At 42.6% G+C, this 21032-nt stretch overlaps 1 protein-coding gene across 1 annotated transcript in view; it reads left to right on the forward strand.

Moving 5' to 3' along the window:
- Positions 1-21032, forward strand: part of LOC148525216 (von Willebrand factor-like) — a 265846-nt gene that overhangs the window by 140916 nt on the left and 103898 nt on the right. Inside the window, exons 10-12 of the mRNA XM_088471026.1 lie at positions 5264-5395; positions 12727-12825; positions 15930-16058. Of these exons, the coding sequence (XP_088327152.1) occupies positions 5264-5395; positions 12727-12825; positions 15930-16058 (360 nt within the window). The remainder of the gene's footprint in view (positions 1-5263; positions 5396-12726; positions 12826-15929; positions 16059-21032) is intronic.

The following is a 21032-nucleotide window of genomic DNA, read 5'->3' on the forward strand; positions in this document are numbered from 1 at the left end:
AAACTTTTTCATGGAAATTAGACTATCGAATATTGTATAGTCTCAAAGATGTGGTGACATGCAATACTGAGTTTGTGGTTTACCGTACAACCTGTATGTGTGGCTTAACATATATAGGCAAGACCAAAAGAAGTATTAAAATCTGTATACAAGAGCATCTTAGAAATATCAAAAACAAATTAAAAACACATAGCTTGCCTAGACATTTTTTGGAATCCAATGGTTGTGACCTACAAGGTCTATCTTTTACTGTTCACATATTGAAGAAAATCCTATGGGGGGGCAATAGGGAGTTAGCTTTGTCTAAACGTGAATCCTATTGGATCTATACACTAAATACACTCTCCCCTATAGGTTTAAATGAGGTGATAGATGTAATATGCTTTATATAAGAACTACTATAATATTTGATATATCCTTGTATTTAGCCCCCAGTCATGTTGTTGTTATATACTGAATAATGTGGACCTATGTACGTTTAAAACTGTGATTGAATGTATGGACTTTGTAAAGCTGGAGATATAATAATGAATAGGATACACTGTATTAATGTCTTAATGATTGTAGGTGGAATGCACATATTTACTATAATGGAGTTGGACTCATACGGAAGTCATATAGGGCTTGCGTTCCATCTCCAGGGCAACTGACTAAGTAAACACCACAACAGGGAGTGTAAAGTGCACCATGTGACCTATATGGAGGTGTGATTAAGTCCATTACACAACTCATCCAGACACGCTGTCCATTTTTTTAAGTTTACCACATGACTGACACAACACATGATCGGGTTTTGGTCCAACACAGGGTGTGACTAAGTCTGAGATACACCTTGTCCAGTGACACAATCAATTGGTTTACATTAACCATGTGACTGACACAACACGTGATCGGGTAATGAAGTGCACAATTGAGCTGTGGAACGCAATATAGGAAGTGTGGACTCGCACTCCTGAACACCCACAGATGTGATGCATAATAGTCCCGAACAACGGACCGTGCAATTTAGGTCAGTTGGTTTTATTAATTATGTGACTTACACAACATGTGATCGGGTAATGAAGCGCACAATAGAGCTGTGGAACGCAATACAGGAAGTGCAGACTCGCACTCCTGAACACCCACAGACGTGATGCATGATGGTCCTGATAAACGGACCGTGCAATTAAGGTATTTTACACTACTTAATTTTGACACATATAATTATAATAGAGCCACCAAGACTTTTTGATATTACTGTATATTTATATATATCCTAGCACTCCCCAAAATTGCACTTATGGGTTTGTTAATGGATCATTAAAAGTGGAAGTGACATCACATTAGGGGAGGTATAAGAGGGCTGTAGGTCTGGGGGAATACTCCTTCTCACTGACACTGAGACTGGACGTGTATGTTGCAGCCACCTGTATTGGGGTAAGTTTAAAATGTGTTTATTCCTTATTATTATCCCCAGCTATTTTTGTTGTTTGTATAGGATGAACACACTGGTTCTAATAGATTAAAGTATAGTATACTAGAAGGAGATACAGTATATAATAGGATAAAGGTCTCCAGATTTAATGAGATTTTGTCCCATTGAAATTTTTGATAAATAACTTTATCGGGATTATTGCTGTTTTTATTATTAGGCCAACCCTGTATTGCATTTTATTATCCTCAGTAAGATGAGCTGTCAATTAGTGTCTGATTTCAGATTGTGATCGTTTTCTTGGTATGTATATCTATAATCTAAGAATATTGATCATAGATTAAGGTCTATATTGTACCACCACCCAATATTATGTTACAAATACTGTATTTATTTCTTAAGATTACCCCTGATGAAGTCCTCTGTGTTGGATGAAATGCATAGGTTTATTGAAAACCATCATATCTCAATACCTCTGAGTGGACCCCACTATTTGAGCTCACACCAAAGGGTAATAGTGGGCATATTTCAACATTCTCTCAAAGGTGTAAACGAATGACGGGCTATTTTATGTAAGGATTTTATTCATATTTTTACAAACAAACCAAAATAAATTATTGGTATTCATACTAATATATGGCCGTTTGGCCTTCTGTGTTTCCATTACCAACTTTGGGGTAAAAGATGAAATATTCCATATGACACAAGGACTGAGATCAAGAGTGTCATTCCGGAACTTTGACGGAAGCTCCTTCTGGTTTTTTGTCTTTGTGTGTGTGTATGTATATATTTATATTCTAAAAATAAGCACAATGACGGGGGCGCCCAATAGTGCATTAATAGATTTAATAGGCAGATAACAGAAAAAAGAAAGAAATCAAATATGCGTACCGAAGGTGGCGGTCAAAACCACCGCAAGTTGAATAAGTATGGAATAACAGAGGTCCGTGGCACACTCAGCTTCTACACGTCCGATCGTCCATGTGCTAGGCCACGCCCCTACGTGTTTCGTCACATGGACTTCGTCAGAGGGCTGGCCTAGCGTCCTCCAAACTCTGATTAAATAACAGGTCTGTTCCAATCGCAACATTGTTTATACAAAATTTCAGCTGTACTCAGGGTTTGATAATTCTGTTGCAATTTAGCAGACCTTTCTCAAACTAATTAGAGCAGCATACATTTTACTTATACTAGATTAAAAAAAATGTTCCGAGTGCTTTACAATACTGTTCAATACATAAAATTTAAACATTCCTATGTACTTTGTACATTGCAACATCATCACATAATTGCTTATAACTTATACTAACAATTATTAATAATTGAATGAAATCCATTCTATAAAAAATCATTCTATAAAAAATCCTCATCATGGATCAAAGCGGCTGAGATAATAAACCATATAAGAATAAGAATAAAAAATCTTAATAATAATAATAAAGACATTTTTTAAAAATAGTAAATGGATATCATGATGATAATAGAAAATAGATAGATAATAAATAATGAATAATAAATATCATAATAATGAAAGACAGACAGGTAATCTTAAATAATGATATACATCATAATATAGATCTACTACATAAAGACAACTACTGCATAAAAATAATCTTTTATAAATATAATCCACTATATATAGTGCATTTATAACTTTTCCCAGAAAGAGACAGGAAAACCAAAACCAGTAACTATAAGAAGGGGGTGATTTCATATCCTTCGTTAAGCCCTTTCGGATAAAGGGTATCCAAAGTGATTATCCAATACGTCTCTCTTTTTAATAACAAGTTATGTCTATCACCACCTCTATCGTTCAATATGACGTGTTCCAAACCCATAAATTTAAGTGTGTCTGGACTACTACGGTGACATTGTTTAAAGTGTCTCAGGATACTATGATTGTCAACTTGATTTTTAATATTGCGGATGTGTTCTAAGATCCGGATTTTCAAAGCTCTTTTTGTTTGTCCGATATATCTCTTCCCACATCCGCAAGTTATCATGTACACTACGAAAGTAGCGTTACAATTAATAATCCCTTTCACTTTATATTCTTTTCCTTGTTCATATTCATTTGTGAATGTTTTACATCTCTTCAACCCATATTGACATACTTTGCATCTGCCACATGTATAAAAACCATTAATCTTTGTTAAAAAATGTCCTTCGTTTTGTTGATCTGTAGATATTCTAGGTAATACACTTGAAGATAAATGATTTTTAAGAGTCCTAGCACATCTGAACACTATTTGGGGTCGATCTTGTATATAAGGAGCAAGGACAGGGTCAATTTTACCAATATGCCAGTATTTCGTTAGATCTTTTCTAATCTCCTCACTGGCATAACTATATTGAGTTATAAAGGGACATTTCACCATCTCAGTGTTGGTCTCATTTTTCTCCACTGATTTCTTCTTATATTGAATTAGTTCCTGTCTATTCAAATTTCTTGCTCTATCTATAGACGAGTTGATTAAAGAGATAGGATATCCTTTTTCCAAAAACCTTTATTTATATATCTAAGATACAAAGTTGAATAGAATTATTTTGTAGATTGTATCCTGAACTTGAGGCTCTCAGGATACCACTGGAATGCAAATCAAACTGTGGGCCTAATGCCAATGCATCTGTGATGACATACACAGCTACTGTGCAAAAATATGCAAATGTTGCAGAAATCGAGAAATGTATTGATACCCCCACCTGTGGCTTTGCAAATCCAAGCATCTGTGTACAAAAATGCAGCATCTATCGCAGATCATTTGATTATCATTCTTATGAGTAGCCCTATAGTTGCGCAGAATGGATGCATACTGAGTTGTTGGAGCCACTTTCACTGCATATGGGATCGCAGATGCAGGCTGTGATGTGCCTAGAAAATTGCTTTGACACGCTTACATTTTCTGCCGTCATTCCCCATTACCTTCCACAAATGCTCCCCATCAATAACACTGAGTAAATAGTCACTGTGAGCAACTACAGTACATGTATCTTGACGCATGATGCTCAACTGCATAAAATCAGCATTGCTCACATCTACGAATCAGGCCATATATTCCCTGACTATACATGAATAACTTTTGAATACAATAGTATCCACACAAAGTAAACAATACTAATTATTTTTATTCCAGCACTAGCTGAAGTACCCAGTGTTGACGGGGTTAAAATCTTCAAGTTATTAAGTTTTATTATGTGATGTCATCCAAATCCTTCCAGTGGAAGTCCCAGGACAGGCTCCCCGGGTCAAAGTCCTGCCCAGGGTATACAGCAACGGCAGGTCCGACCAGGACCTCAACCCACTAGTATGTCTTCTGGGATCCAATGTTACCACTCTTTCAAGTTTTGTCCAAATTATGTGATGTTATCTAAATCCATCCAGTGGAAGGCCCAGAACAGGCTCCCTGGGTAAAAGTTCTGCCCTGCGCACTCTGCCTCGAGATCCGACCGGGACCCCAAAAACTCCAACAGACACCCCAGACCAATTGCCACCCCTCTGTGAAGTTTTCATCCAGTGGAAGACCCAGGACAGGCTCCCCGGTCAAAGTATTGCTCAGCGTACACCAAAGGGAGGTCCGACCAGGACCCTAACACTCCTAAAACCTGGCCAGGATCCCAATGGACCACCTCGCATTGGTTTCATCCCAATAGGTGCAGTGGTGTCAGAATGCATAACTGGAAGAAAGACAAACAAACAAACAAACAGACCAATTAATTTTATATATATAAGATATGCTGTAGTTATTCATAGCCAATAGATAAGCACACAAACTAAGTTACTGAGTGTTTTACTTGTAAAGTCAAGATATTGTTTTTCATTCAATTCTGTTTTGTTTTCCATATTTTTTTAAGGAGGGAAACATTTGGTCTGCTCCTGATGACTACTGTGTAGTCTATAGTTGTAAAAGGCAACAAAATGGAGACCATAACACTATAGTCGTAATGGAGTCCTGTGAACATAACAGCAACAATGATTGTGATCCTGTAAGTTTAAAAAGTCATGTGTACCAAATTGTATTTTTGCATATCCTGAGACTTTTTTTTATTAAGGAATACACAAATAAAATTAATGGCATTTATTTATGAAATGTTCTCTTTCCACTCATATTAAATAGTATTCCTTTCACCATTTAAAATATAAATTAAGCAGAATTACATTTAAAATTATAGATTAAGTTGTGTACACAGACTTGTATAAGGCATCCTATCAGAAACCTTTATATTTATAAACAGTGTTTTCAAATATGGAAAAAGTATTAGTCTATGTAAATCATTTTTCAATCTGAAGTTCTGAAAACATCTCTGAATCCCAGTGGAGGCAGCTATATTGTGAGTAGAAGCAACAGTCATGGGAATGCACCCTGTCAAATTATTTTAAACTAGTAGCATTGCTGATCTATTAAGTCCTTTGTGAATGAATAGGCTATACACTGGTCCAGCTGACAAAATGACTACATCCAGAAAAAAGGCTTCCTATGAACTCAGGCCACGTAGGCAACTGACTAGGGCCTCACACCTCACTGGGCCCGTCAGTCACAGCCAGATTAAGAGGGGGCACATTATCTGGGATCTTCTCAATCAGAGGGTTTTACATGATGGATCACCAGTGATCTGCAACAAGACTCATAATTACTCACTGTGCCTATGCAAGCTCAGTGTCTAGTAGGCACACAGGCTGTGGAGGAATAAAGGCAGAATTGGGCAAGTAAGGAGTGTGCTGTTGACAAATATAGGCATGCATAGCAGATTCTCATTAGGGTATGCACCGCAGAAGGGGAGAGTCTAGCACGAGCTATAGGGTATCTAGCACCACCCAAAGGGGGTTTTTAGCTCTATTTTCATGTTATGCCACTAAAGGAGGCATGGTCAGCCCACTCAGACAAATTTCCTCTTAGGCAGTAATTTAATTCTAGGGAATGTTAGTTTGCAATGATTGATACTGTAGACCAACATTGCACATTCTCTTTAGCATTTCTTTAGTGTGTGAGATAAAATGTTTGGTGTTTGTGGTTCCAATGTTTCTGTTTCTACAGCATTTTGTGGCTATTACTATGAATTGAATCATCCCCTTAGTTTATGCAAAAATTTCATTGAATAATCCCTGACCGACTAGATTCAACAATAATTAATGCATGTGGAATTGGGGTTTTGATTGGATAAAGAGGATGCAGAATGTAGCAAAAGTTCACTATTCAATAGCTCAACATAAACTATTAAAAATAATCAGAAGATTGTACTTAGTTGTTATTCTAAGGTTCAGTTATATGGTTTTGGCCAGGGATCTACCTCAATACATTCTTATCACTTCTGATAAGTAGCCAATAGGACTCCAAAGCCTTTAGCAAGAGGAGGAAACAGGCACAGCACAAGAAAAAGTGTGTGGGGCACAGGGGAAAACAAAAAGTAAGGTAAAAAACAGACAGGGAGACAGAGGTGGAAAAACATAATTGGAGAAAGACATACAAAGAGGGAGATATAAAGTAACAGAACCACACAAAGAGAAAGCAGAGATACACAAACACAATGTGGAGGACAGAGGCACACATGGAGAGACAGACACTGGCACAGACTAGCACAGAAAGGGGAAGGAAAGGAAAAGCTAGTGAGACTGAGCAAAAATGGGAAAATCAAAAAGGCTGTCATAGACATGGGATGGGCAGAGAGACTTACACCAATGAGATGAGCAGAGTGACTGGCTCAGACAGGGGATGAGCAGAGAGGCTGGTGCAGACAGGTGAAGGGCAGAGAGGCTGGTGCAGGTGGGGATTGGCAGAAATGCAGGCACTGACAGATGAAGGGTAGAGAGGCTGGTGGAGATATGAGTTAGGGAAAATATGGCTATGAGATACAAGGGAGAAGGGGTGAAACTACTGGAAGAAACGGAGGCACCCACCTCTGGGCATCAGCACTGTGGGGTCACTTCTTCCATTACTCCAGTGTCTACCCAGTTTTAACTTTGGGCCCGTGCAGCACTGGGCCCTTCCGTGTAGCTCAGACATGACGTGGCCATAAAATATGGAGATGCAACGGTGTGACATCATAGGATTCCTATCCTATAGGGGACAATGTGTCGTTTTTCTTCACGTGGGAGCCAATGTGTGTGTTTTATTTCCTGAGGGGGCCAATATGTGTTGTTTTTATCCTGTGGAGGACAATGTGTGTGTTTTTTTCTTGTTGGGGGGCAATTGGTTTTATATTTTTCCTGTAGGGGTCAATGGGTTTTATATTTTTCCTGTAGGGCACAATGTATTTTTTTCTTTTTCTTGTGGGGGACAATGTTTGAGATAACGTTAGCTACCAGGGCCAAGCACCTGAATGAATCACATTCCGGAACTTGGGAAATTTAGCAAACAAGCAGCCCACATAAAAACCTATTGAAACTGCTTTTGCAAGCAAAACAATGGGGACTGCAGCAGATATCTGATATCTGTTGTGCTACCCCCCTAGAAACATGCAAATTTCCTTTAGTAAATAGTAGGGGTGAGCGGGTTCGGATTTCTGAAATCCGAAACCCCCCCGAGCCCCCCCGATCCGAGGCCGATCCGAGTCAGGCTCGACTTTTCCCGCCTGACTCGGATCTGAAATCGAGGCAAAACGTCATCGTCCTGCCTTCCGGGTCTCGCGGGTTTTGGATCCTATATAAGGTACCCGCGTCGGCGCCATTTTCTCACTCGGCTGTGGACAATGAAGAGGGAGGGTGGGAGTTAGGGCTTGCTGGGCTGTGTAGTGTTGTGTAGTGTAGTGCAGTGTAGTGTTGTGCTGTGCTGTGCTGCGCTGTGCTGCTGTTGACAATAGGGGCTGTGTCCACTACTTCAAAGTCCATAGGGGCTGGCTGGACTGTGTTGTGCAGTCAGTTGTCCATAGGGGCTGTGTCCACTCCAAAGTCCTGTGCAGTGTCCCAGTCCTAAAGGGGTGCTGTAGTGTTGTCCAGGGGTGCTCCCCCCAAGTGCTAGAAAAAAAAAATATTTTATCTGTGTTTGTGAATTGTGTGCACTGTGGCTGCACGTGCATCAACAAAGGAGCAGCGCCAAGCGTGCGCCTGTGTCCCATAAGTAAAAGGCCACTGGCTTGTCCGTTAAAGGGTGCTGTAACCCCCAAAGGGCACTCCAAACAAAATAAAAAAATATATTTTTTTGTGTTTGTGAATTGTGTGCGCAGCAGCCGCACGTGCATCAACAAAGTAGTGCCAAGCGTGCGCCTGTTTCTCATAAATAAAGGGCCGGCTGGATTGAACACTAAAGGGTGCTGTAACCCCGAAAGGGCACTCCAAACAAAATAAAAAAAAATATTTTTTTGTGTTTGTGTATTCTGTGCGCAGTAGCCGCACGTGCATCAACAAAGTAGTGCCAAGCGTGCGCCTGTGTCCCATAAGTAAAAGGCCAGTTGGCTTGTCCGTTAAAGGGTGCTGTAACCCCCAAAGGGCACTCCAAACAAAATAAAAAAATATATTTTCTGTGTTTGTGAATTGTGTGCGCAGTAGCCGCACGTGCATCAACAAAGTAGTGCCAAGCGTGCGCCTGTGTCATAAGTAAAGGGCCGGCTGGCTTTTCCGTTAAAGGGTGCTGTAACCCCCAAAGTACACTCCAAACAAAATAAAAAAATATTTTCTGTGTTTGTGAATTGTGTGCGCAGAAGCCGCACGGGCATCAACAAAGTAGTGCCAAGAGTGCGCCTGTGTCCCATAAGTAAAGGGCTGGCTGGATTGACCGCTAAAGGGTGCTGTAACCCCCAAAGTACACTCCAAACAAAATAAAAAAATATTTTCTGTGTTTGTGAATTGTGTGCGCAGTAGCCGCACATGCATCAACAAAGTAGTGCCAAGCGTGCGCCTGTGTCCCATAAATAAAGGGCTGGCTGGATTGACCACTAAAGGGTGCTGTAACCCCCAAAGGGTTCTCCAAACAAAATAAAAAAATATATTTTTCTGTGTTTGTGAATTGTGTGCACTGTGGCTGCACGTGCATCAACGAAGGAGCAGCGCCAAGCGTGCGCCTGTGTCCCATAAGTAAAAGGCTGGCTGGCTTGTCCGTTAAAGGGTGCTGTAACCCCCAAAGTACACTCCAAACAAAATAAGAAAATATTTTCTGTGTTTGTGAATTGTGTGCGCAGTAGCCGCACGTGCATCAACAAAGTAGTGCCAAGCGTGCGCCTGTGTCCCATAAATAAAGGGCCGGCTGGATTGACCGCTAAAGCGTGCTGTAACCCCCAAAGAGCACTCCAAACAAAATTAAAAATATATATTTTTCTGTGTTTGTGAATTGTGTGCACTGTGGCTGCACGTGCATCAACGAAGGAGCAGCGCCAAGCGTGCGCCTGTGTCCCATAAGTAAAAGGCCGGCTGGCTTGAACGTTAAAGGGTGCTGTAACCCCCAAAGGGCACTCCAAACAAAATAAAAATATATATTTTTCTGTGTTTGTGAATCGTGTGCACTGTGGCTGCACGTGCATCAACGAAGGAGCAGCGCCAAGCGTGCGCCTGTGTCCCATAAGTAAAAGGCCGGCTGGATTGTCCGTTAAAGGGTGCTGTAACCCCCAAAGGGCACTCCAAACAAAATAAAAAAATAAAATTTTCTGTGTTTGTGAATTGTGTGCACTGTGGCTGCACGGGCATCAACGAAGGAACAGCGCCAAGCATGCGCCTGTGTCCCATAAGTAAAAGGCCGGTTGGCTTGTCCGTTAAAGGGTGCTGTAACCCCCAAAGGGCACTCCAAACAAAATAAAAAAATATATTTTTCTGTGTTTGTGAATTGTGTGCACTGTGGCTGCACGTGCATCAACGAAGGAGCAGCGCCAAGCGTGCGCCTGTGTCCCATAAGTAAAAGGCCAGCTGGCTTGTCCATTAAAGGGTACTGTAACCCCCAAAGGGCACTCCAAACAAAATAAAAAAATATATTTTTTTGTGTTTGTGAATTGTGTGCGTAGTAGCCACTCGTGCATCAACAAAGTAGTGCCAAGCGTGCGCCTATGTCCCATAAGTAAAAGGCCAGCTGGATTGACCGCTAAAGGGTGCTGTAACCCCCAAAGGGCAGTCCAAACAAAATAAAAAATATTTTCTGTGTTTGTGAATTGTGTGCGCAGTAGCCGCACGTGCATCAACAAAGTAGTGCCAAGCGTGCGCCTGTGTCCCATAAATAAAGGGCCGGCTGGATTGACCGCTAAAGGGCTCTGTAACCCCCAAAGGGCACTCCAAACAAAATAAAACTTTTTTTTCTGTGTTTGTGAATTGTGTGCACTGTGGTTGCATGTGCATCAACAAAGGAGCAGCGCCAAGCGTGCGCCTGTTTCCCATAAGTAAAGGGCCAGCTGGCTCATTTCTTAAAGGGTGGTGTAACCCACAAAGTGCACTAGTCTCCAACAAAAATAAAAAATATTTTCTGTGTTTGTGTGCGCCTTAGCCGCAAGTATATATCAATATAACATAAATGGAGGACCAAACTTTCTACGATAAAAATAAAATATGGAAAGATCAAGAACCACTTCCTCCTAGTGCTGAAGCTGCTGCCACTAGTCATGACATAGACGATAACATGCCATCAATGTCGTCTGCCAAGGCCGATGCCCAATGTCATAGTAGAGGGCACATACAATCCCAAATGACAAAGTTCAGGAAAATGACCTTGAAAAAAACATTTAAATCATTTGAAGAGAAACGTAAACTTGCCAATATGCCATTTACGACACAGAGTGGCAAGGAACGGCTAAGGTCTTTCCCTATGTTCATGACTAGTGGTTCAGCTTCACATGACGATGGAAGCCCTCCTCCCGCTAAAAAAATCAAACGAGTTAAGCTGGCAAAAGCACAGCGAAGAACTATGCGTTCTAAGAAGATATCACAAATCCCCAAGGAGAGTCCAAGTGTGGTGGCGGTTGCGATGCCTGACCTTCCCAGCACTGGACCTGAAGAGGTGGCTCTTTCCACCATTTGCACACCCCCTGCAAGTGCTGAAAGGAGCACCCACAGTCCACTTGCTGATATGCAAATTGAAGATGTCACTGTTGAAGTACAACAGGATGAGGATACTGGTGTAGCTGGCGCTGAGGAGGAAGTTGGCGAGGAGGATTCTGATGGTGATGTGGTTTGTTTAAATCAGGCTCCGGGGGAGACAGTTGTTGTCTGTGGGATGAAAAAGCCCATCACGGTCATGCCTGGGCAGAAGACCAAACATTCCACCTCTTTGGTCTGGCAATATTTCTATCCAAATCCGGACAACAACTTTCTTGCCATATGTACCATATGTAAAGGTGAAATAAGTAGGGGTAGGGACGTTAACCACCTAGGAACATACTCCCTTATACGGCACCTGCAGCGCATTCATAAAAAGTTACTGTCAAGTTCAGAAACTTTGGCTAAGACCGTAAGCAGTCCAGGGACACCTAAATCCCTTTTTCCTGTTTTATCCAAGGAATCGGTGGATGAGGAGGATGAGGACGACATCTTGCCTCCGTAGAGCCAGTTTGTACAGGGACACATTAATTGCCAACTTGTTTTGTGGGGGCCCAAACGAACCAATCATTTCAGCCACAGTCATGTGGCAGACCCTGGCGCTGAAATGATTGGTTTGTTAAAGTGTACATGTCCTATTTATACAACATAAGGGTGGGTGGGAGAGCCCAAGGACAATTCCATCTTGCACCTCTTTTTTTTCTTTGCAGTATGTACTGTTTGGGGCCTAGTTTTTCTAACTGCCATCCTGTCTGCCACTGCAGTGTCACTCCTAGATGGGCCACGTGTATGTGCCGCCCACTCGTGTCGCTTAGCATAGTCATCCAGCTACCTCGGTGCAATCTTTTGGCCATAAAAACAATATTGTGAGGTGTGAGGTGTTCAGAATAGACTGGAAATGAGTGGAAATGAAGGTTATTGAGGTTAGTAATTGCATAGGAGCAGAATAACCCACAAATTCTGTGATTTAAGCTGTTTTTATGCTTTTTTAAAAAAAAATACAGATACAAAACCCAGAACCTAAAATACGGAAGGGTGGTTTTGGCAAAACCAATCCAGATCCAAAACATGAAGAAAGATCCAGATCCAAAACCAAAACCAAAACACAAAACACGAAAAGTGGCCGGTGCACACCCCTAGTAAATAGGAACATATTCACATATTTTATTTAAGTGTTGAGATGATAGATAGATAGATAGATAGATAGATAGATAGATAGATAGATAGATAGATAGATAGATAGCTTTCCTCTTAATTCTAACTTGCCTTTAAGCGACTGGGATGAACTTACACCACTGCAAGAGAGGATCTCTAAATTCGATTTTTAATGTGACATTGTTTTATTAGTTTAACGTTATGTTTATGCCAACAGAATGAGCAGTATCAGATATCACATGACAAGTGCTGTGGGAAGTGTGTCCAGGTTCGTTGTGTGCTCATGAATGGTACAACAGTTGTGAGCTTATTACAAGTAAGTTGTCATTAAGGTGTCTCTCTCATTACATAATATTTGGAGAGACTGTAGCAAGAAGATTTATGATTTATGAATTATACATTATTAATGCACATACTGTAATTCTTTCTTCAGTGTAATAAAAGGCTGACTCAGCGAACAACATTAAGTAAAAGAGTAATATAATTGGTAAAGCTTAATATATCAGCCACCATTACATAACCTTAGTTTTTATTCTTGTTCTAAAAGCAGATTGAGACATTACTTGATCAATAATATAGTTTTATTTTTAAGACAATCTTTAAGTCAATATGTAGGTTTTGAAAACATGTATCTAGACTCATCTCAGGCCTGGCAACTTTCAGCCTAGGGGCAAACACAAGCATGTGGCCCCACCTTTTCTACCAACAAACTGCGATGGAAAAATGAGTGTAACATAAATCTTGCAGGAGTGGTTTCTATAATATGTGTGTAGTTTAAGTAGACATTTAAAGATATAAAAAAATATGTCAGAGCTATTAACAAATACAAAACCTAATTGCCCCAACTGACACAGCAGATACTTTCTAGTGTTTATACAATAAACACATTTAAAATAAGACTCCAAGCAAGGGTGCCGAGAGGGGGGGGTACTAATTATCTAGGCCCGGGCTTGTTGGAGGGACCCGGCATAGACCCGGGATCGATGCCTCATCCTCCCTCTTATCTGTTAGCAGCCCAGCACACATTTCTGTGTGCTGGGATGTAGGGAGACTGCTCGCTGCTGCTGTGGGAGGGGAGCAATCATACTGATTTGCGCCAGGCTGAGGTAATTTTTTTAATTCTTTTTCTAAGGGGGTGTGACCATGTCTCCCATGATTAGGCCATGCTCCATTCAGTACCCGGGCCCTTGCCGTCTCTTGGCGGGCATGACTCCAAGGGGTTTATTTACTAATCATCGGGTTCTAAAACCAGGTGCTTCTGATCATGTTTATGTCCGCAATTTAAAAGGGCAATTCTTTTACTAGCAAAACACAGTTAGTAAAACCATTGCTCTTTTAAATTTCTGGCATAAACACAATCAGAAGCGTCAGGTTTTAGAACCCGAGTTTTTGCAAATAAACCTCCAAATCTGACTGTCTTTCCTCGCTGATTAAAAATCATATAGATCTGACCCCCCTTTGGTTAAAACCATATTTCACCGACCCAAACCTCCCTTATTAAAAATCATACCCCAGATATGACCCCCCCGCCTTCCCAGCTTAATAAATGCGATCTCAGGTCTATGACCCAACCAGATCACATAATCACCCTGATGCCATCAGTCCTGCATTGTCTCTTCCTGCAGCCTTCTAAACTGTGAATGGTGGATAGCTCCAACCATCCAACAATCAGTGTGGGGAGACATCCCACCACTGTGATTGGTAAATGGCTAGAGCCATCTACCAATTAGCATTTAGCCAAATACAGCCGGACGCTGCAGGACAGGCATGTGACAGGCAACCAAGAGACAGGTAGAAGATGCTGCCCGACTGCTCTGATGTAATAATAACATAATTGAAAGGGCCGGGGAGTGCAGATGCCACCCTCCCCCCAGCCCAGTCTGCCCCTGCAAATATGTTGCTTTATTATAACTTAATTAATTGAAACTGTTTGTAGTTTAGGAAACTTCAGTTGTCTAACTCAAAGTAGAGAGTGGAGGGAAAGAAAAAGGCAGTTCCGACCTTGTGCAGGACATATGACTCATCTAGGCCCGCATGGTTCTTATGCCCCCAAAAAAGTACATTCTTTAGTTTCTCATCATAGTACCACATTTTTAACTAATGCTCTAACTTGTTGGACAATAGATTTGATATTAGTTTCACAAAGTCCTCTCCATTCACACACATCAGACAAATGACTGTTTATGTATTTCTAGGCTATATAAATGTCAGAATGTAGAATTTCCACACAGATTAGTTGAAATATTTTGCAGTGTAATTCAACAAAATAATTAGTGGTATAAGAATGTAACACAGAAATTTTCTAGCTTCTAATAACAATTTGTTGAGATAAGACATTTAACTTTAAGCCCTAAACTGCTGGCAGCAGTGGCGGAACTCCTGGAGACAATGGAGTAATTTGCCACCGGGCTCCAGCCCTTAAGGGGGCACCTGACTCCATTGTCCCCCGGGCCATTCCGGGCACTGCTAAGGAGATGGAGGGCCGCTGATCGGGGGGTGAGCTCCACTTCCGGGTCCCGCAATGCACAATGGGAGTGTTTTTGTATGTGTGTGCGCTCGCGGGGGGGGCTCACTACAGGGGGCATTACTGGGGGCTCACTACAGGGGGCATTACTGGGGTCTCACTACAGGGGGCATTACTGGGGGCTTACTACAGGGGGTATTATGGGGGCTTATTACAGGGGGCTTACTACAGGGGGCATTACGGGGGCATTATGGGGGCTTACTACAGGGGGCATTACTGGGGGCTTACTACAGGGGGCATTACTGGAGGCTTCTACAGGGGGCTTACTACAGGGGGCATTTCTGGGGGTTTACTACAGGGGGCATTACTGGGGGCTTACTACAGGGGGCATTACTGGGGGCTTTCTACAGGGGGCTTACTTCAGGGGGCATTGCTGGGGGCTTACTACAGGGGGCATTACTGGGGGTTTTCAACACGGGGCATTACTGGGGGCTTACTACTGGGGGCACTACAGGGAGTTTACTACTGGGGGCTTACTACAGGGGGCTTACTACTGGAAGCACTACAGTGGGCTTACTACTGGGAGCACTACAGGGGCCCTTTTTACTGAGGCACTGCAAAGGGGGACCACTACTGGAGGTACTGCATAGGGGGACCATTACTTGGGGGCACTACATAGGCGGCACTGCATAGGGGGACCTCTACAGAGGGCACTGCACAGGGGGACCACTACTCAGGGAACTGCATAGGGGGTCGGCTGCTGGGGCTGGCATAGTTGCTGGGGGGGTGGTACATTTTAATTTGGGGGGGCACCAACATTTATCTTGCCTCCAGGCACCTGGGATGAAGTTACGCCACTGGCTGGCAGGTTGGTAATTAATGAAAACAATATGTTTTCGACTGCAATATGTCTGCTTGTCTTTAGTTCTGATCTATACAATTATTCTTTTTTACAGGAAAATGAAACCAAAACCTTACCCAATGACAAGTGTAAATCCTATACCTGTAAGAGGTTTGGAGATCAGTTGATTATTGACATAACAACGCAGAAATGCATATATCAGAGTTCACAGGATTGTGGATATGTAAGTTATTAGTGAATGTACTGTAGTACAGTGAATGTAGTAGAACTACTGTATGTAAGAACTAGTAAATAGCATAAGTTACCAATCCATGTAAGAGTAAAATTATTATGAATTGATTGCATATACTCCCTTTGCCTCCAAACTATTTGTGCAACTTGTGTTCAACTGCCTAAATCACTTTTTCTCCAATTACTCTCTTTTGACTCTCTGTAATCAGGACTCTAGCCAGTGGCATCCCTCCCCGTGGTGACACCCAGTGTAGATAGGATTATAGTGAGCACATCAAAGCCTTGTGCTGGCAAGAAGGGGGTGTGGCCTCATGTGTAGGAGTGTGGTCTTGTAGATAGGGGGCATGGCCTCACGGCTCGGACAACAATTATAGCCGACCTGGAGATGCGGACTGCCCCCGGGGACCAGTGTGTGCAGTGCCTGCTCCCTCACAGTCTACAGTGTGGCACCCAGCTCCTGTCACTGAGGAGGAGTCGAGACTTTGGTGTCACCCCTCAGTGGGTAACACTCGGGTGCCACCCGCATCCCCCTAGTGACCCCACTGCCTCTAGCCCCAACATTCTACTGGTGATGTCCTCACAAAAGGTGCCAGTGCTCTACATACAGGAAAGTCTAAGGATCATTTTTTTACACTCAAATTCCTGGACATCTCTGCCACTTTGAACACCATTGACTGCAATCTTTCCTATGCTTCCTTCAATCAATTGACCTTTGTAATACATTTCTTTCTTGGTTCATTTTCTATCTATAAAAACACTCCTTTGATCAAATCTGAAGTGGGAAGTGGACCCGGGCTGGGTGTAGGTAAGTCCTGTGAGCAGTTTCCTGATATTGGAATGAGGCTGAACATGGGGGGTACTTGTTCATGAATGTCTCTGCCTTTACTGGATGATGTGGAAGATGGAGATCACAGGGAAAAGGGAACTAAACCCCACAAAGTAAGCAGAGCATGGCTCAGGAGACGCTGAGGTATGGGAACCTGGTACCGGTGCTGATTAGGAATACTGGTGGAGGAGGCTCTGTAACGTAGCACAGGTAGCAGCAGATTACAAGAAAAGAGCAGAGCACTGGCAGTGGCACTATGAACTGGAGCTGGCAGCAAACAAATTCACCAACTGAGCACTGCAACTGGGACACTGGAGGTAAACGAGACAAGGAGCACAGAGAACTAGCACACAGACTAGCTGTGTAAGACGTTGCACTGGCAACCTGAGAACTCCCAGGAAGCCCTTAAGTACCCAAAGCTGGAGCTGGATTGGCTGTCAGAGCCCATGTGAATCATTCAGACTGGCTTGGCTCGTTCCTGACATGTGACCAAATCCAAGATGGCAATGCCCAGCATCCAGCAGCGTTTGCACAGACTACTAGCCACAGCAGCTACAACATGCCAGAGACCCTGTGCTGCTTCTCTCGGACCTGCCCGCACATTGCGCTAACTGCCAGCAGCCTGTTCCCCCACCAGACGGACCCCGCCTGAGTGCCCAGACAGGTAAGTCCCGGACCCCCCGCGGTCCTCCAGAGTGGCCCGTGACTATCTCCAGTACAATCTCCCCTCCACTCACACTCTCTGTTGGGGTTCCTAAAGGCTCTGTTCTCTTTCCTATGATTTCTCACTGTATAGCATTTCTGTTGGTGAACTAATTTGCTTATTTCAGACTGTCACCTCTCCTCCATCTACCGCATTCAGGAGCTCATTCAGAGTCGGTCGTGAGCGCTGAGTGCTCACGACCGACTCGATGTTGCCCCACAGCGCATGCGCACGACGGAGCCGGCTCCGTCTTGCGCATGTGTGAGACCCGGCTAACGATGGGTGATCCGTCATTAGGGGTCTCGTCGTAGACTGGGCGAGCTGTCGATGTTGAGTGACAGCTCGCCCCGTTTTCTGGGCAGGCCGGGGGCGTGCCTGGCCAAACAGAGGCGTTCCAGTAGGAACACTTGCTGTTTGGGGGCGGCCCCACTGACATCATCAGTGATGTCAGTGGGGAGCTTCCTGCTCGATCAGAGCAGGAAGCTCCCTGGGGCTTAAGGTTGACGAGACCCTACCTTAGGGTCTCGTCGTAAGCCCCGATGGTCGCGATGGTCTTGACCATCGCGACCATCACCCTTGTCGGTCGTTATAGCTGTGGGTGTTAACCCATAGCCTAACGACCGTCATGGAGGCGGCCGTTCAGGATGCAAGCGGCCGCCCTGTTTCAGAACGACCGCTTGCATCCTACGACCGCCTCTGAATGAGGCCCTCAATTAGTAGATTTTCTGAACTATGGGTTGTCAAAGCGTCTGATGATTGGTGGCTTTGATGGATGGATTTAAAGTGGAAACTGTAATGATTGCTAAATTAGGCTAGTTCAGCAGTTATTTCTGTTGCTGTTTTATAACTATCGGTCAAAGCCAGCGATCATCGGTGACTTTAACAAACCGGGTTAGTAAATCTACCCCTAAGACTTTTCTTGTACTGCTTCCCTTCTCTCAAACGTACTTTTTCTCCTATAAGACGCTTCAAATGTGCCCTGAAAATGCACTTGTTCATCAAAGAACATATAAAGGTTAGTGACTGTCACCAATGTAATGGAAGAAAGAACCTTAATTTGTAATCAAGGAGAAAAATAGGGACTTCCAAACAACCCCACCGAATTTCTATAACAATAAGTTATTTATCTGGTTTTTAACTAGGGTATTCTAAAACCACAATATAATTTTAAAATGTCTTTATTGGGCAATCCTCTTTACTCAATAATAAGCTTTTGTAAATAAAGAAATATTGATTCCATGTACAGTAGGTATCATCAAACCAAGTGGTTTTATTAAAAATAAATATATACTACCGCAGTGTCCTGAAGATATATCAACTCCTAGAATGGGCACACAATGAATCCAGTTTTACTTCATAATTCACAGAATAAAAGAATACAATGGCATAATATACAAATTATAAAAAGTAGCATAGATGTATATATAATACATTAGGAAAAGGCATAAAACTAAATCATAAAATAAAATAATAAAGTCTTACTAATTTTGTAGGTCTGCTTCCACAGTAGGTGTAAGATCTTTAAATTAGAAGTGGTATAGAGCTCAATTGGTAATTTCAGGATTGAGTGTGACATAGGAAAAATGGCTAAATGTTGCATATCTAAATCAAATCAATATTTGGTGTGACCACCCTTTAACTTCAAAACAGCATAAATTATTCTCAGTATATTTGCACAAAGTCAGGGATTTTGTAGGATTATAGTCAGATGTATGATTAACCAATGGTGATAATGATCATCATTTTCATATATAGGTTGAAACACAGTCATTAACTGAAACAAAAACAGCTGTGTAGGAAGCTTCATAGGCAAACGCAGGGGGGGGGGTTCCATCTGCCTGGAAACCCCCCTCCCGAGCCCGCACCATGACCACAATAGAAATAGTAATATAATGGAATTTTACTAGCGCTGCATGTTATAATTAGCACCACCTGTGGATCTTTTAACATGTATCAGCCAGTAATAAATAACCTGTGCACCAATTAGGGGATTTGGAAAACATGCACTGTTAGGGATGCATTGCTATAGAGCCCAATATTTACATATATTTCCAGGGCAGTGCTAGGTTCTGCTGCTGCTCCCCCAGACTTCCGAACTTGCTCCCATGCCCTGGAATGATGCACATATCTAAAATAAATACACTCAGCTCAGGCAGGATGACCCTATTGCCGCATTTAATGGCTTACTGTGATCTCTGGTCTTGTATGTGCTGGAATTATGACACATAATACACTTTGTATGACGCATATTAAAGCTGGATAAGTGCTAATTATGCCCTCTTCATGGACTGGCCACACTCACTCTAAAATCAAGCATTTGGAAACCCCCTTCTAGAAATCCTGCGTTTGCCACTGAGCTTATAACTGAGTGAAGAACAGCCAGTCTCAGCAACAAGACACAAGGTAGTTAAACTGCATCAGCAAGGTCTTTCCCAGGCAAAGATTTCAAAGAAGACTGTTGTTTCAAGATGTGAGGCAGGATGTAATAGAGATCGATTCTGCTGGAGGTGCAGAATGCAGACTGATCTTGATCGTTTTTTTAAAGTTGCAGTCATTTACAAGGCAAAGCTGAACTGGCTTTGCCTTGTAAATGACTGCAACTTTAAAAAAATTATCAAGATCAGTCTGCATCCCACACCTCCAGCAGACTCGATCTCTATTACATCCCGCCCGTGCTGTTCAAACTCTTTTGAAGAAGCACAAAGAACCGGGCAACGTTGAGGACCATAGACGCAGTAGTCGGCCAAGGAAACTTAGTGCATCAGATAAAAGACACATCATGCTTGCTTCCATTTGTAATTGGAAGATGTGCAGCAGTGCCATCAGCTCAGAATTCGCAGAAACCAGTGAGAGTCAGGTACACCCATATACTGTGTGAATAAGTCTGGCCAAAAGTGGTCTTCATGGAAGAATTGCTGCCAAAAAGCCATACCTGCGAAGTGGAAACAAGGCCAAGCAACTCAACTATGCACAAAAACAGAGGAACTGGGATGCAGAAAAATTACAGCAGGTGCTCTGGACTGATGAGTCAAAATTTTAAATATTTGGCTATAACAGAAGGCAGTTTGTTTACCGAAGGGCTGGATAGCGGTACAATAATGAGTGTTTCCAGGCAACAGTGAAGCATGGTGGAGGTTCCTTGCAAATTTGGGGCTGCATTTCAGCAAATGGAGTTGGGGATTTGGTCAGGATTAATGGTGACCTCACTGCTGAGAACTACAGGCAGGTACTTATCCATCATGCAGTACCATCAGGGAGACATCTGATTGGCTCCAAATATATTCTGCAGCAGGACAACAACCCCAAACATACAGCGAATGTCATTAACGATCTTAAGCATAAAGAAGACCAAGTCCTGGAAGTGATGATATGGCCCCCACAGAGCCCTGATCTCAACATCATCGCGTCTGTCTGTTATTACATGAAGAGACAGAAGG

This window comes from Taudactylus pleione, unplaced genomic scaffold (genome assembly GCF_031769625.1).
Source record: "Taudactylus pleione unplaced genomic scaffold, aTauple2 ptg000109l, whole genome shotgun sequence".
Classification (NCBI taxonomy): domain Eukaryota; kingdom Metazoa; phylum Chordata; class Amphibia; order Anura; family Myobatrachidae; genus Taudactylus; species Taudactylus pleione.